The following is a 16148-nucleotide window of genomic DNA, read 5'->3' on the forward strand; positions in this document are numbered from 1 at the left end:
TTGACCAACCTGGTATGAGAGACTCTGAGTGTGGCGGTGCACTCTCCAGTATAGCTCAATGGATCGCTGAGGTGCGCAAACCGTCACACCACGGTAAGGTCCAGGCTCTTCGTGACGGGAGTGAATGCAAGGCCAGCATAAATAGACCTGATTCCGTAAGCAATACTTGGGGACTCGTTGTGTTTGATGAAGAAAAACGTGTAACGTCGATTGCGAATAGTTACAATTTACCTAGTTCCATTGGCTTTAGGCAGCTTGTTGGGTCAATACGTGTCGTGTCGTGGTGCGTTCGGGCACGGGCCGGATGTAACTACTTGTTTGTATCTTCGTAAGGTTTCCTTGAGTATATTACATTATGATATAGATGCAGATCCAAATTCTGTTCGACCACACGTCGACGAGGCAAGTATCACCACTAGATCCGATGTGAGTAGGAGTAGTGACGGCAATTCAGAGTTTTGATATGTCAACAAGTCTGGTTAGTGGATGTAGGTCTAGTCTATTGTCAATAGCTAGCACGTAAGAATCTGGTCTCCCCTTTCTGACTACTGCGGACTATAGTCCCATGAAAGCAGGATGCTCCACGTAAGCAAAATTGCGACCCAGAACGGGTTTGGTGATGCGGGACAGCATATTCCAGCGTGATTCCCAGAACTCTATTCGGTTATACGCTTTTTTATCGTACTTTTTGGGTCGTCAGCCTTGCTGCTTGCAGATGGTGCATAAGCGTGACACAAAGTCATCACAAACCAGTAGTTGTCCATCCTATGAGGTGTTCTTGCTACCCGTGATCAGCGATTCCAAGCGGGCTCTCTTAAATATAGTCTGGAAACATATAAAGTGCTTTCTATTTACCATGCAGATACCTTCCCACACCCGCCCAGATGTACTGGAGGTTGTCCATAGTGCCTCATTGAGGTTGATCCAAATAAACCAGTCTCCTCACCCTCCAGGTTAAGGACTGGGACGTGCATGGCGACTAGTTCCTTAGGAAGTTGGACAGCGTTGGTAGTCTCACACCGATCGCCGCTGTCTTGTGGTCATGCTTTTGAGCTGTAGGCCTTAGGTGATACCCCATACTTCCCCGTGCTATGTTCTTTCTTGGACAGCTGAACGGTTTTATATATCTTAGGACACCGAGCATAATTCATTCATTAGTTGCGTTATTTGCCAGCTCAAGCACAACCTGTGTATGAATAGAAAAACTTTGTGGGATCCTAAGACTTTGGACGTGGTGGAAGCCGATACACCTATAAGTGTCCAAAAACTGTTTCATCTTGCACACAATGGAAACCAAAAACTGTTGTGAATCTGATCACAACTGGATAGATATTAGTAATAAATGATCATGCAGCCGTAAAACCCTTTAGGTGCATAGCTGACATGCCACCCAAGGGAGCTATGGGGACCGAGATACTTCCAGGTTGCCTAGGCGTAGATGGGGACAGTCCAGATGCAGACGCGGTTCAAACCACGAACCTTTCGACCACTAGGTTCGCGGCCCAACCAGTGAGCTCCCTCGGCTCTGGGCAGATAATAGTGGACTTGTATTATGCGGACGACGTTGTTCTGTTGGCTGGCGATTATGCATCAGCACAAACGGCTTTTACTCGCGTAGCAGAGCTGTTTCCTTTCTCGGATATGCGCTTTGCACCTCCCAGCTACTGGACTTCCCACCTCTTTGCATTCCTTTAAGGAGCTTGAGGTTGTTGACAAGTTCGCTTATCTTGACTGCTGTGTACAGACAGCTGTGTTGTGACAGATGAATTCAATATGTGCCTCATAATAGTACAAGTAATATTCGTTCAGCTTTGGCACTCTTTCAGTGCTCAACTGCCATGCCACCAGAAGGAAACATGAGGGCTGGGATAATGCCAGGTTACCCAAGCATAGACAGGAGCAGAGGTCGGGTTCGAACCTCGGATCTTCGGGTCAGTAACTTCTCTCTCTGACCGCTGGGCTACTAATCGACTTGTGTCATGTTTGGCTTCAGAACCAGATGTTGATGAAGCTGAAAGACAACGTTTAAAAAACGTCTGTGACACCAGTCTTACATTATGGCTGTGAAGCTTTGCTTCTCCTATGTGAAGACCCCATAAGTTTCCGAACGTCTCGACACCAAAATCTTCCCAACATAATAGGCGTTAACTGCTTGCGACCCTTACCAGGTACTGGGTAGTGGGTCGGTTGACCAGAGCAGCAGATTAAGCTGGTCAGGTTGAGGTAGTTTGTGTTTGTAGGACTGTTCGATGATCGTCCACCAAAAAATTCATGTTTTCAATGCCACGCGATTCCCGGCGAAGGATGGACCATGATATCGCTACACCAAGTAAAAGCGACTGCTGTCATTTTGTTCGCAGTGGGATCTCCGTTAATTCCTGGGTGGAGTCCACGTAATTCTCCTACGTTCAGCTACAACACCCCTTTGGCGCCTAGCTGTCATGCCCCCCAAAGATGTGATTGGAAACCCTGCGGCTTTCACCGATTTTGGAAGGCGTATACACTTTGATTTGGGCTGTCTCCCTTTCTGATTTAGAGATAATTCAATAGTTTCCAACTCTTCAACTTAGTTTACGTGGCCTTCACCATGTGTTCGTGGTAGTTAAGCACGACCTTCCGCTGCTGCCGTGTAGCTCGATATAGTGCACTACCTGACATGTACCACAGTATGGGCAATGGATAGCCTGGAGACGGCTTATGAGGGATGTAACCAAAGGTCTTATTTGCACTTGTGTCTATCGTTTATGGGGTTGGGTTAATGGAGACCCACCACCTCAATGGTTAGAAGCGGTCACCACCCCGATGTCAAGCAACCAGTGCGCTTTTGTACCTTATCGCCCCTACTCATTGATCCGCAGTCCTTTCGTCTTTTTTCATCTGCTTTCCTGCTCGTCATCTATCCTACGTTCTCTGCTGCTAGTAGGTGCGCCACCTGACCCACCGCCCATACATACACGGGTCACGGTAAAAAAATGGAACTGAACTGGAGCATCAATTTCAAAGTCTGATGAGTCCACTGGATGTCAGGATGTGTTTCCAGGGTAGCCGATTTTAAGCGGTTCAAAGGTCCGAATTATTCTGGCAACATGTGGTAGCAGGTGGATCTTTCGTCTTTGTGAATATTAAAATTAACTCCAAAGTTGTCTGGTCGACTAAGGGGGCATAGATCGGCTACGCGTAAACAACGAATCTGTTCCATTTTTTTGCTGTTCTTCCATGTAGACTCCCACTCTTGAGCTACTTGTGGAGCTACTCGTCAGCTTCTTCCGTTTTTGTCCATGCTTTGGATTCTCATCAATTGAAAGTTCATTCACTCATCTGTTTCATATGTGGTCGAGTTCACAGCTCCGACAAAAGAGATTCGTCTATAATTTGTACATGAAAATCCTGAGTGAGCCTTTTGTAGTCGACGTAAAGCAAACCAAATACGAACAATGCTTCCTTACGAACAGTGCTTCCTTCTGGTGGCATGTCGGCCAGGCACCAAAAGGTTGCTACAGCTGAATGATGGCTATGCTTTACACAAAACTATTTGCAACAAATTCCAACCTTTGTACATCGTGGTTGACTAAGAAACGCATCTCTTAATTGAGCTAACCTTAACGAGCAGGGTGGGGGGCACTGCAAAGCTGGTGGGTGAGCCGTCAGAAGGACGCTTCTAAGGCGGTCTCCCGTATAACATATTCGCAGATATATGCTGCACTCTATCGTTTGGTATACCATTTGGATACTGCTGATCAACCACCCATTGTTCCTAGTTGCGGTATTGAAGAGCCATATTTTTGGCCGCTGTTTTTGTGTGACGTCAGGATTTGTGAACTGCACACGACTTAGATTCCAGTACTGGCGAAATGGCTTATCTTGCTTTTTTGGCAACATAGATTGACATTATGCTGTACAAACAATTCAAGATCAATAAAAGGAAGTTTGCCAATAGACACCGCTTGTGTACGGGCGAGCTGTAAAATTGCTACTATTTGTTTCACTATTAGTCCGCTGTAGATCCGTTGTCCAGTCAAAGCAGCAACACAAGCATTCAAGCGAGGGAACTCTCCAACAGCTCTTCTTCGAGTCCTTTCGGTACTTCAAACCACGAATTCAACAGCATACTCATAAGCGGAGCATTGGTAGTTGGTGATGTACCTCCTGGTGATCTCGGTTGTAATAATAACAACATCGGCCTGGACGTCAATGCCGCTTCTCTGAGGAAGCCGTCTGTTTTATCCCCTGGTGAGGAAAAAATAGATCAAAATGCCCGACAATGCCAACAACCCGTGGTTACCCACTCAACATTCAGGTAAATTGTATATTGGATCTTTAGTTATCCCATTTTGATCTTCATTGTGTAGGCAATCGATTTTTATCCCTTTGTTGATGAATCACCTTTTTCCATGGACGACTTCAGTAACCTCTGTTAACCACTAGTGTCGATACGATTTGGATTTTCTGCTCATATTGTTCCACAATAACATACAGTAACTTCATACCGTCCCGATGGCACACTTAACAATGTTGCTTGCAAACGTGTCTCTATGAGTGATTTTGGTTGCTGCTCTACTTCATAGATCTCCATATAACCATAGCAACGGCACCAACTGGGACACGCAAGTACCTGAAGGGGCTTCCCAACAGTACCATTTAGCCTTCCAGCGTGATCGCGATTCAAATTCCCCATCAGTCCAAAGTGAGTTTTGTGTTAATTATATTCTCCTCAGTTTTGCTACTGTCAGAGAGTGAGTCGCCTAAGGAGAGGTATCACTAATGTTTATTACCTTAATGTCTTCGGGGTTATTTTGAAAACATGGATTATTGGATTATAGTATGGCCAGCTAAATGGACTGTACCATAGCAGTAGTCTCGTTCATTCTCAAGGTCGTTGTGGAAATAGTCCACAATAGTTTATTCTTCAGTTCGTTGTCATTGTGAACATCAGCACAAGTGTTTGACTCCCGTTTTTGGGAAGTTAGATTATCTGGTGCTTATTGAGCATATTGTTCCTCAAGTTGTTTTAAAGTGATACCTGATTCGTTTACGATTTTCAAAGCCCTCACGATTTCTCGCCTGCATAATGTAACTAACACATCCCTCTACCAATAACCCTAATGGTATTTTTTCCAATTGCTTTTTTCACCGACCTGTTAGAGAATGAACGTAACACACACGTGACCCAGTCGATTGCACCCGCTGGCCTGATCAGTCATTATTACAGCGTTGCCCCCAACGCCCCAGTCGTTCGATCAAACGGGCCGTCTGACAATGTCCTCGAGACCAATTCCTTGGGGAGAAGTTCGGACCAACAGGGACGTAATTGGAAGGTTGCTGAGATCAAACTATCGCCCGTTACCCACCGAGGACTTGTGGGGGAGATTGGTTCTACACCTGGCGAGTTTGGTTTGTTGATATATAAATGAACCACCTGTAAAATTTTCTCTTGATTTCAGTTCCTTTCATGGGAATAACTTGCTTTGTTAACTGAATCACTTTGACGGAATGGTCCAATAACTGCAGCTTTTTTCCTTGCTTAGGAGTACATGGACCAGAAGATCGCCATAGTTTTTATGTAGTATGGTCTGCACTTTACACGTTTTCTCCCTATATACACACGTCAAAGTCAGCAGTGCAGTCTCCCCTTCGGTATTATCCCAATTTCGTGGTGTGCAATTGTTTTGTAGCTTATTTGGCTCCATACCAACTCGAATTCACTGGCAATATGGAACCCCTATAGTGCATTTGGTTGTCGTGCACACAGACCCTTCATGGTTGATTCAAGTTCCACATTTTCACTCTGAGCAGAGGCTGATTGCCCAACAACAATAACTTTCGTATGACTGGTTCTCGGCAAAGACCAATATTTACGGTTCTCATCGTGGTATACTTTTTTGTTGCGCACCAGCTTTGGCATAACTAGTTACCCTTGTCTACCATTTTTTTTACTCACAGTGAACGGGCAGCATACACCATTGCAGCTAGACAATGGCGAAAAGAGCCATCTTCCATCTCATATTCCTCTCGGACAACCAAGTAGCCTGCCAATAAATGCAGAAGATCGACGAGAACTTCTGTACGCGGCTCGGGGACGCCAGGTGGAGGAGTTGACAAACAATCTGAACCGCTTGCAGGACGAACTTGCCAAGGAAAAACGGTTGGCCGCTCATCGGCTGACCTTAGCTGAAGGTCTGTCTGTTTCTCCGCCTCCACCTTATCTTTTTTCACTATTCTAACCATTTAGCGACTGTTTAGTAGATCCATCTGCTGGTCATACTACCAACGAGGAAGGGGAGGGAAAGGCTAACAGTTGAATCGCTCAGCTTGGATCCGTATTCAGCCTTCTTGGAACACTGTTTTCACAAAACTTCGCATTTCTGAAACCTCAGACATGTCCTCACTCACTTGTTAATTGGGTTCCGGATGACTTGCTTAGGATGTTTTTGAAAGAACTGTTGGCAATATATCGGTAACAACAACAACCAAACCAATAGAGACTGCATCAAGCATCGTTCGAGCTGATGCCAGTTCTGTTTTCAGATATCCACCATCTCTGTCTTCGTTTGTTTTAGGTGAAAGACAAGCTTTAACAACCAGACTGTCCTCTTCTGAAACCCTGATTCGCGACGTACAGCAGCAATTAAGTGTGGAACAGGAGAGCTCATCCAAGCTAGCCCAGCGGTTGAGTGCGTTGCAGCAATCAAATTCGGAGGTTAGTCATACTTACCTCTTTCGCTCAGACAATTTGTTGTGTCTTTGGCTTTTCATTACCTCCCACACGCGAGGTGCTAGTCCTCTGGCAGCAACAACTATGGAAGCATGGTCCTCATGTCAATATCTCCACCATTTTTTCCATGGTATGTGATAATGAGCATTCTATTAAACTTATGCACTGGTCACCGGATAAAAAACGCCCCAAAGCGACCAATAATTACCGGTCTCTTCAGCGGTTTCTGTAAAATTTTTCATAATATAATATTCGCGTTCTGCATGTTCAATTTTCACAGAGTGTCGTTGCTACTCAGCAGAGTTCATAGCATTTCCGGACGATTCATACATCAAAAGATCCATCTGGCCGACTTTTGAAACGATACTCTGAGGAGTCCATCGTTTCACTGTCCGCCTAAAGTTTGAAGCAGGTTTTACTTTTCAAATCTTGATTTTTTTGTACTGTGCTTTGTCACATTCGCGACTAGCTGTAGGGCCAGATCAGACTAAGTACAAACGATGGTCGTTCTGCGCGTTCGTGATGACCCTACGAAACACTGGTGTTGTGTGTTGTCGGGATTCCGACTGCATCGTATTCCACGGTAGCTCCTCGCTCGTCTCATCAGCATCTCTAAATGAGCCTCTTGTGTTCTTCATGACTATAAAGTGCTGGTAGCTGCTGTCAGTGTTCGTTTGATGATATTGCTGATGCTGTAGGTGTCTAGGGTCTATTGTGGGAATTGAGGAATATTCCATCAATCTCAGTTCTTGATTCTTCTACCGCACTTGTGAATGTCTCCACAGTGCGTAAGAAATATGGGATAAATGATGGCTCGCTCTCTTCAGAGAGTGTTTCTTCACTAGGTGGTTTTTGAAATCTCCGTAGCAAGCACACTGTTCAAACACCGTGTGATTGTCACACTAAAACTGCGTACTTACTTCTCATCTTCATAACCCAACTGATGCCCATCCCACAGCTGACCAATGAATTATCCGCACTTCGATCAACGAATGAATCTCTTTCCGCTCAGTTGATTGAACTGACCACCGGTGATGCCGCTCGGCGTGCTGAGGAGCGTGAAGGAAAGCTGACGGAAGCACTTGAACGACGATATGCCCTGGCGAATGAGGCAACCACAGCCGAGTTACAGTTAGCCAAACAACGGTTGCTAGAAAAGGTAACTGTCAGCTCATTATCGTTGTACCATATGCAGTCATGGGTTTTGTACGACACCCGATGTTTGTGACTTTCCTCCTTTAGCAACTTGTCATGGCTTTACCTAGCATTTTCGTTATTCTTCCTATTTTTAGCCAATCTCGACATCCACTTGTTTTCACATCGTTTTTTGGTATTCTGCCAGGATAAGAAGTGGCAGACTTACAACGCCAGCTGGAGACTTGCAGATCAGATGCGAACAGGGCTCAAACGGAATTCCATGAAACCATCCAGCGGACAAATAGACAATTAGAGGATGCGCAACAACACTGCCAGCGATTAGCTTCCTCTGGTAAGTCCTTTGTTTATGCACGTCACGGTAGTAGTTCCGATTGTTGATCTGCCTAAACAATCCTCTTTCGTAGCAGGATCGAGTTTCTCGGAGCGTGCGGCGTTTTCATTGTCATGATGCACTGAAGAATATTCAGATGGAACAAGGCATCTGACGAATCATAAATGACACATTCAATCTGGATGCCAGACTTCCACTGAGGCTCAGTGTTCTGGCTGATCACAGCTGAAGAGAGTGGGAATGAAGAAAGGGAAGGAAATGGGCCGAAAGAGCAAGGCTGCTGCCATCTTGCTTTTTGCTTTCGAGCGGATTTCAAACATATAGACGAGCGGTTCCTGAACAGCTCCGTTTTCCAGTTAATCAACTATAAGTTCTTTCCTGTCTGATGCTGGAAGAAGTCATCTTGATCGCACAATTTGCCGAGAAAGAGTGATCTGCTTATATCAGTAGAGTGGCTGGGATTGGTGTTCACTGTTCCAACCTACGCAGTCCATGTGGTTCTTATGCTTCCCTTGATTTTATTATTTAATACTGTGGCCTCCAATTCATTGGTAAATTGATGAGAGCCACGTTAGGACTTCTGATAAAGTTCTAATTAGGTGCGGAAAATTGGTGTCGATAATCCAGGAAAAGATTAGGAATGTTGCAACCTAGGAATTCTCAACTGAGCTAAAACGCTCCACAATGTGAGCAGCCGATTTGTACATACTGCCATAGCAACTGCAGAAATCATGTCGTGTCACTTAGATGTTGCCAGTTTTTTGTGAAACATGAAAACGTTTGGTAAAAAGATCGTTCAGCTGTAGCACCCTTACGGTGCCTAACTGCCAAGCCACTCGTGGGAATCACGAGGGCTGGGATACTGCCAATTTGCCTAAGCCTAGATGGAGGAAGTCGAGAGGCAGAGGTCGGTTTCGAACCACGGACCTTGCGGTCAGTAAATTCGCGCTCTGACCATTTATCCATCTCGCCTCTAACCACTGAGCCTTTTATCAAACACTGCTGCTCGCCACTGTGGTATCCTGAACCTTTAACCAAGCATATCACCCTACTAGTTTGATTATGCGGCCTCTCGCTTTGAAGTATATCTCTTCTTACGTTTAAGGAATGGAATACCCCCTAACAATCCAGTAATTCGGTAATCATTTGTGCTACACTTGTTTTTGTGCTCTTGTTATCATACAGCATATTGCATTGTCTTTTTTCACCAACAGCTCTGTGTTCCGAAGTGTCGGATCTGCGGCAAAAACTGTGCGAATTGGAAACGTCAAGGAAAATTACCGAGGATGTTAATAAAATACTGCAGGTTGGTCCTGTATACACCACCAGCTCGCGATATTTTAATCTTTGTTACAGTACTGTTGGTTGCTATCTTCGTGCCTACTGCTCAGTAGGGTGTTTTATCCTAATGTTAATAGACGGAACTTTCACTAACCTTTTAATCTTGCATGTGTTTTTCATTCTGCGTCATACCCTGACACTGTCAGGAACATAGGCCACACACTTTTATTCTTGTTAAGTGCAAAAGGGTACTTAACGCGTAGCTTGGCAGAGATGCTACGAGAAGTCTGAGTGCTGTCCGCCTGCCACTAGGGAGCCCACTTCACCTTCTTTACGACTGGACGGAGCCACCGAAAAATATATCAAATAATGTCAGTAGCTTACATGTTAACCTTTCCCTGGGTTTATCAAACATTTGGAAGTGTAGACACCTCGTTCGTTCGCTGTGGGTTATTACTATACACTGTCCTCTTCCTGTTTTTTTTTCTATCTGAAAATCCGACTCTTATGATAATGAAGCACTAACGTTCAATGCAGTTGTTCATGGTGTCTTTTTACCCGTTGGCGGAATTCTGCCAACCTTAGCCTCATTTATGTGCTTGTTCTCCACCGTCGGTCGTTTGTGAAAGCCAAGTCGACGTATGGATGAAAAGTACGCCACAAGGCGTAGCGTCATTGGTGGGGGCTCTGTTACTGATGTCCGACAGTCATAAATCTTTATAATACCAGCAGACCACGAGTTGCTTAGAAGGAAAATTCGCACGACGAGTGAACCTTCCGTTTCTGTCGTTAGTAGAAAAGCCAGTCGATATGTGGCCACCTGATGTGAATTTTGTAAGCGAAGGCTGAGTGATGCTATAGCCTAAGTGCTACTTAACCGCACTGCTGATCAGCCGCTCTTTTATGAACGGTTTAGTGTCCAGCTATCAGCGTGTCAGGTGTTTGAATCTCTTTAGTGATTCGTGAGATGCGTGCTGCTGGTGATTCTCCATAAGGATGGTGATACAGCTGTACATAGGCGTAGGCGTAGGCGGACTTCATTCACATGACGAAATCTCCATCGTATTTTCCAAGTCTTTTCATACTACTATAACATAAAACAAATCAGAAAAGCGCGTTAGACCCGCTTCTGAATTTCATATGCCTGCAACGTCGCTCAACGAATTTGGCTGGTCCAAAATTGAACGCTCTTGATGAGAGGACACTGTATACATACATTATATATATACATATATATACATTATATATATACATTATATATTATATATATATATAAAGTCGCACTATATTTATATCGGGAGACAGCACACTCAAGATGACTCAGTATTTTTCAAAAGCCAGTTCTGAGAGCTGTCAAAATTTTTGTGCAGTTTTTTCACAACTCAGATCTTGAATCTTTTACGTTACCCACGGAAGTGAGTTCACCCTTATGAGTGGTTAAAAAACTCTTCCCATGGTGTAACTGTTTCGTTACTCGTAGTTTAGAAGTACAAGTTGTCTGACGTGGCGAGGTTGCAAGAGACTTCCAATTTGAAAGTTTTTGTAGCTGACCAGGTATGTGTTCGGATCTCTACCAAAACGTGAGACCCACTTTCATGTGGCGCATTTCTTTACCAATTTCTTTACCAATTAAAGTTGGCTTTCCTAAATTCCATAAAAATATGTTTAAGTTCTAACGAACAACCAGTCAGTCTCCGTTCCAAATGTCACATTTAAGTGTTTTTATACTTAATTGGGTAATTAGGTAGTTCGCACCTTCTCGGAGCTAGGTGATAGCATTTAGGATTGACTGTACTGGATAATCTATCGAAAAATCGGACATTTTGTAGAGCAAGACTAGAATGTTCATTTTCCCTCTCTGGTTCAACTATGTCCGAGACCGCTGAAGACGGCTAATTCTGGACATATCCTTGGGATTGGCCATTCTTGCGCGGACTTTCTAGCTCCCAGTCACCCAATACTAACAAGTTTCATCTGTGTGGTCAGACCAGGAATTCAACATGGTTTTCACTTGGGTCCAGCTACGGGATTTCCGCCAGTCTGCCCGTACAATCAGTTGGACCCTGCTAATGAGGCTTAGGTTGACGCATCACGCTCTGTTTGCTAATAAGCACATTCATTTTCACGTAGGTACAAGAAGTCTGTTCAATCGTTAACTGACGATGGTGTGAGGTCTGTGTGTGTGGTCTGACATTTCCACAGGTGATTATGTCTATGCCTATGCTTGTGTAACCACCGATTCCTAGTCAGCTAAGCTTCGGGTCGCCTGAATGCAACTTTGGTCAGTTTTCTTGTGCGTGACAGGCATGGCATCTGTTGCTAATTACACAAGATTCAGTTTAGTTCAGTTTATCAGCTATAAACCACGCACCTAGGGAACGTTGTCGCCAGCTGCCATAGTGTCGGTTACCGGAAAACAGGAGATCAGAGGGAATGTAGCATTATACCAGTTTTTTCTAAATCTAGTGGCTGGATAGCTGTGTGTGATGGATGCCCTCCGTACTCTTATGTGTCCTTTTACAGGAGGAACTTCATGATCTTCGGGAACAAATTTCCTTGTACGAAGGAGCTTTGCGATTGGAATCTGAGTACAAGGGAGATGAGTTTATGGACATCATAAGCAACCAATACAACCAAAGTTCCCCGATGCCTGATCCTCCCTTAGTAAAAAAGAAACGACCGAAATCGTTGGACCACGTAGCCTTCTGTGAGAACGAGTTTACCATTTGTGTATCTGGGGCAAATCCACGTCCATCCTCGGCTGTGGACAATGTTACCGATCCACTTGAAGACGGTCGGGGTGTGGGAGAGTTTCGTAAACTGTACGGTGGGAATGTGCCGTATTCAACTGAATCTTTCAGGTTGGTCTGCACATTTATTTGCTTTCGAGATATTCAAATAACCCCTTTTGTGCTTCATGGGTGTGGCTGTGCAGTAATACACATAAGCGTTACAGAAACCGTACACAAAATACCCTCATTGGACAACCTGTTAGAGAGCGATATGGTCCAGATGCCAGCTTCTTTCTTTAAAAACTCATGTTCTTTGGGTTGTATGCTACTACCGGCTACATGAGGTCTCCTCTAGTATAAAATTTCATCAGAACACAGGTGGATCAATCACAATACTGGTTAGCATTTCTATATTGTTCGTCTCAGGATTGAGTGCCAGTTTGCCAGACTCGTGCATATAATTAATCTGACCTCGGAAGCAGGGTCCTCGTCATGTGGATAAGTTCCATCAAACTGTGGCGATAGAGCGTGAATTTACTCACCGGAAGGTCCATGGTTCGAACCCGACCTCTGCCTCTGAACTTCCCCTGTCTAGGCTTGGGCCAACTGGCAGTATCCCAGCCCTCGTGCTTCCTTTGGGTGGCATGGCGGCTAGACACCGGAAAAGTGTTACAGCTGAACGAGTGTGGCGATATTTGGAATAATTTTTACTTGGAGTATTTAACCGAGTTTCGAGAAAACCTTATCCCCCGTGATGTTCAACCTCAAATGAGCAATACGGATTTTGGTTACCGTGCTGAAGTCTCAATAGGCAGTGGCGATCTGTGCGAGTACTTTTGGCTGAAAGTGATTCTTATAGTAATTAAAGATATCCTCTTCCGGACAGATCACATTTCAGAGGAGATCACACTTGGATGGTCTTGTGAGTGGCTAAATCCCTCTCAGATGAGACCAATTTTGGTTGGTCTCTTCAGTTGACCTCTTCCGTGGAAGACAACTGTACAATATTTTTGTTCATCTAGCGCACAAAATTTTGTGGGTTTAGTATTCCCATTGCGAGCAGACTGAGTTTTAACGTGATCTAGTGGTTTGTGCATTCGTGTAACCCGTTGAACTATGCGGGTGGACGTCCCTGTTTCACGCACAGTCTCTTCGTGTCAGTCAGTAGGTAGAGCGCTGTTTGGTGACCGGTTCCTTGAAAGGTGAATGTGGTGGATTCATACCGGACACCACTGCCTTGCGATCGAACTTCTTCCACAGCAACCTGGTTGCTGTGCTATATTAAGCATACTGGTATGCAGGAATAGGTTCTTGTTGACACCCCTGTTCTCCCTATTTACACGCACTCCTTCACTATTCCACTCCGTTGACTGTAATCTCTTTGTAGATTCACCTCTGATGAACGACAACTCTGTTCGCCTCGTGTCTTTTTTAGCTACGGAGTCTATACCATCAATGCTGCATTCTTCTATCCTGAGTTGTGGTTCTATTGGTTGCGCTAAACTTGCGCGTTAAAGCAGTAGGAAAAAGGGCTGTTCTAGCCCCTTCGCTGGACTTGCCCTTAATTGATGTGTATCTTTTATCTGAAACGAGAATTCAATATCTGAGTGCGGCTGTCGCATTGAACCTCATATCCGGTTGCTCTCCTATGGCATTCCGGAGGCCACCACGTGTGGTACTGCCAGACACCACTTTGAGTCACCGATTATAAGGATCTCTGTTTGACTGGATACCCGTTAGTAACTGTCTCCGTGTGATTCACATGGTAACATCCGTGAAAACACTCCAGAAACACGCTATCGATTGGCGTCTGTTCCCGGTACCCACTTATGCCCCAATAGGCTTTAGCCATGATACTCAAAATGGTAGATTTTTACAACACTGAGCGCTTTACTACAGCGAACTGGAAGCTCGGATATTGCTGTTTTGGCTTTAGACGCGTAGTAGGGTAGGCTAGTGAGGCTCAGTTGGGTGGTCGTTTTGGGCTGGACTGACAACGATCAATTATCCTTTTTGTTGCGTCAAAAAGGCATCTGTTTGGTCGCAAGGGCACGCAATATGTACGCAACATTGCGGGTTATTTTTAGCATTCTGACTAGGTAAGACCTTTCTGAAGTGACCGGTGTGGTGGAGATAAATGTGCCGATACCACTCTGGCACACATGGTTCAACTTTCGAGGAAGCACAGTGCGTGTGTGCCATGTAGGGACTGACCTGTGGCAAAGGTTGCTACCATTGATACGGGAGCTTAGTACATGAGGATCACAACGGGACAGATGCGATCACTGTGGAGGTCGGTTGTGTTGAATGGATTTGGTGTATTATTTGGTTGCGTTTTATATCCGGACTACCGTGGCAAAATAGCGAACCAGTCCTGTGTTGACCAAGTGTGTTTGTCCAATAGTAGCAGGTTCTACACTGAAAGACCTGCCTCGGTTAGGGTAATGTCCGATGCCGAAGTGCTTCTACTGATCACTGTCATCTGTCCAGTACGTTTTCATTCATCATATGGAACAAAATGGCTGTCTGCCTGCTCTGTTGGTATATCTGTTCGCGGAAGACAAGTTACGGAACTACAGATATGTATGTTTTAATTTAAGCGTTTCCATAAAATGTACGGCACGTACAAAACCCTGTTGCTCAGGTGCGTGTGAAATAAGGTCCAGCTGAAATCCAATCACCATAAACCAGTTGACTTTTGTTCAGACTTTCTGGCATCCACTCAGAGACTGTTTCGTGGTTTCCATACTGCCCATTCAATAGATGATCTCCCCACTTTTGGCGTAGCTGTTGCAGTTTTTTTTTTAGCTTTCTGCCTACCGTTTTCTTTATATCATCCAACCTCAAGCGAACCTCCGAAATCAGCACAACCAGCTCGTACCCCAAGTGCATCAGACCGTGGTTCAGAGGCGTTCCGACCCTCATCACATCAGAAATTCACAACTAGCACTCCAGCTCCCAACTCGAGCCAGTCACCCTCAATGTTGAGTCGTTTGCGCTCGGAACTCACACGTGCCTTGTCGGGCTACAAGGCCAAACGCGAACAGGTTACCCAACTGCATGAAGTGGTGTTCACCACTCGCTGTCAGCTTCATGAAGCGGTGGAAAAATCTAAGCGCACGGAGAAGAATACTGCCTTGTTGCAGGTGAGAGCCAATGATACCGCCTTACATATTCCGAACTGGCATAGAGTCTTCGGTGAGCGACCCCAAGTCGCATACCTGTTTCCCCCACTGGAAAGATACATAGGATAAAAATTTCTGACTAATGGTGAATTAAATGCACACCAAACCTGCTTTATGGTCGACTGTTTTTCATTTCTTGCCTGGGGCATACTATTCACTATCTCAGCTGTATATTTATTTTCAGAGGTGTTTTGCGATCAGTGACCTCCAGCTGAATCTGGCTGCTAATAGTGTTTTGCTGCAAGATCTGTCTGTAGCAACTGACTTGGAATATGTTCGAAAATCACGTCGGTCTGCTCCGTCAGTACAGGCAGCATCGCAGCTCTAATTGACAGATGAAGGAGAATAACCATTTGAACCATGGGACCTACTTCGAAACATAATCTTCCAGATTGCCGAGGTGATGCTCCTTTTGACGGCTCTATAGCTGTAATTCAAAGCAGATTGGATTTAATGCTTGATATTCCTTGAGATTTGATCGTCCCTAGATTGTAGACACATCACAGTCTCCTCCTCCACTGTGGTGATCAGATTGGGTTGAGGATTTGTCCTGTTATGCTAGGTAATGCAAGCTTCCACTGGCCAATAGTCTCTTTCAGCAAAGCTCTTTTCGGCAGCTGGTCGGCTATGCAGACGAGTCTAACCGTATGCAAAAGGTCTTGATCAGGCCTCGGTTGTACGCTATCTTACGGAGCTATGGAAACGAAGACACTGACCGTAAGGGGGACATATATTATAAACCCCTATCT

General features: G+C 44.9%; 1 protein-coding gene across 1 annotated transcript in view; it reads left to right on the top strand.

Annotated features, from left to right (window-relative positions):
* Positions 1-16148, top strand: part of T265_04726 (hypothetical protein) — a gene marked incomplete at both ends in the record, with an annotated part of 85019 nt that overhangs the window by 49676 nt on the left and 19195 nt on the right. The window contains 7 exons of the mRNA XM_009169539.1: positions 3993-4297; positions 4566-4684; positions 5941-6174; positions 6558-6697; positions 7671-7871; positions 12006-12343; positions 15063-15360. Of these exons, the coding sequence (XP_009167803.1) occupies positions 3993-4297; positions 4566-4684; positions 5941-6174; positions 6558-6697; positions 7671-7871; positions 12006-12343; positions 15063-15360 (1635 nt within the window). The remainder of the gene's footprint in view (positions 1-3992; positions 4298-4565; positions 4685-5940; positions 6175-6557; positions 6698-7670; positions 7872-12005; positions 12344-15062; positions 15361-16148) is intronic.

This window comes from Opisthorchis viverrini (assembly GCF_000715545.1).
Source record: "Opisthorchis viverrini unplaced genomic scaffold opera_v5_79, whole genome shotgun sequence".
NCBI lineage: Eukaryota > Metazoa > Platyhelminthes > Trematoda > Opisthorchiida > Opisthorchiidae > Opisthorchis > Opisthorchis viverrini.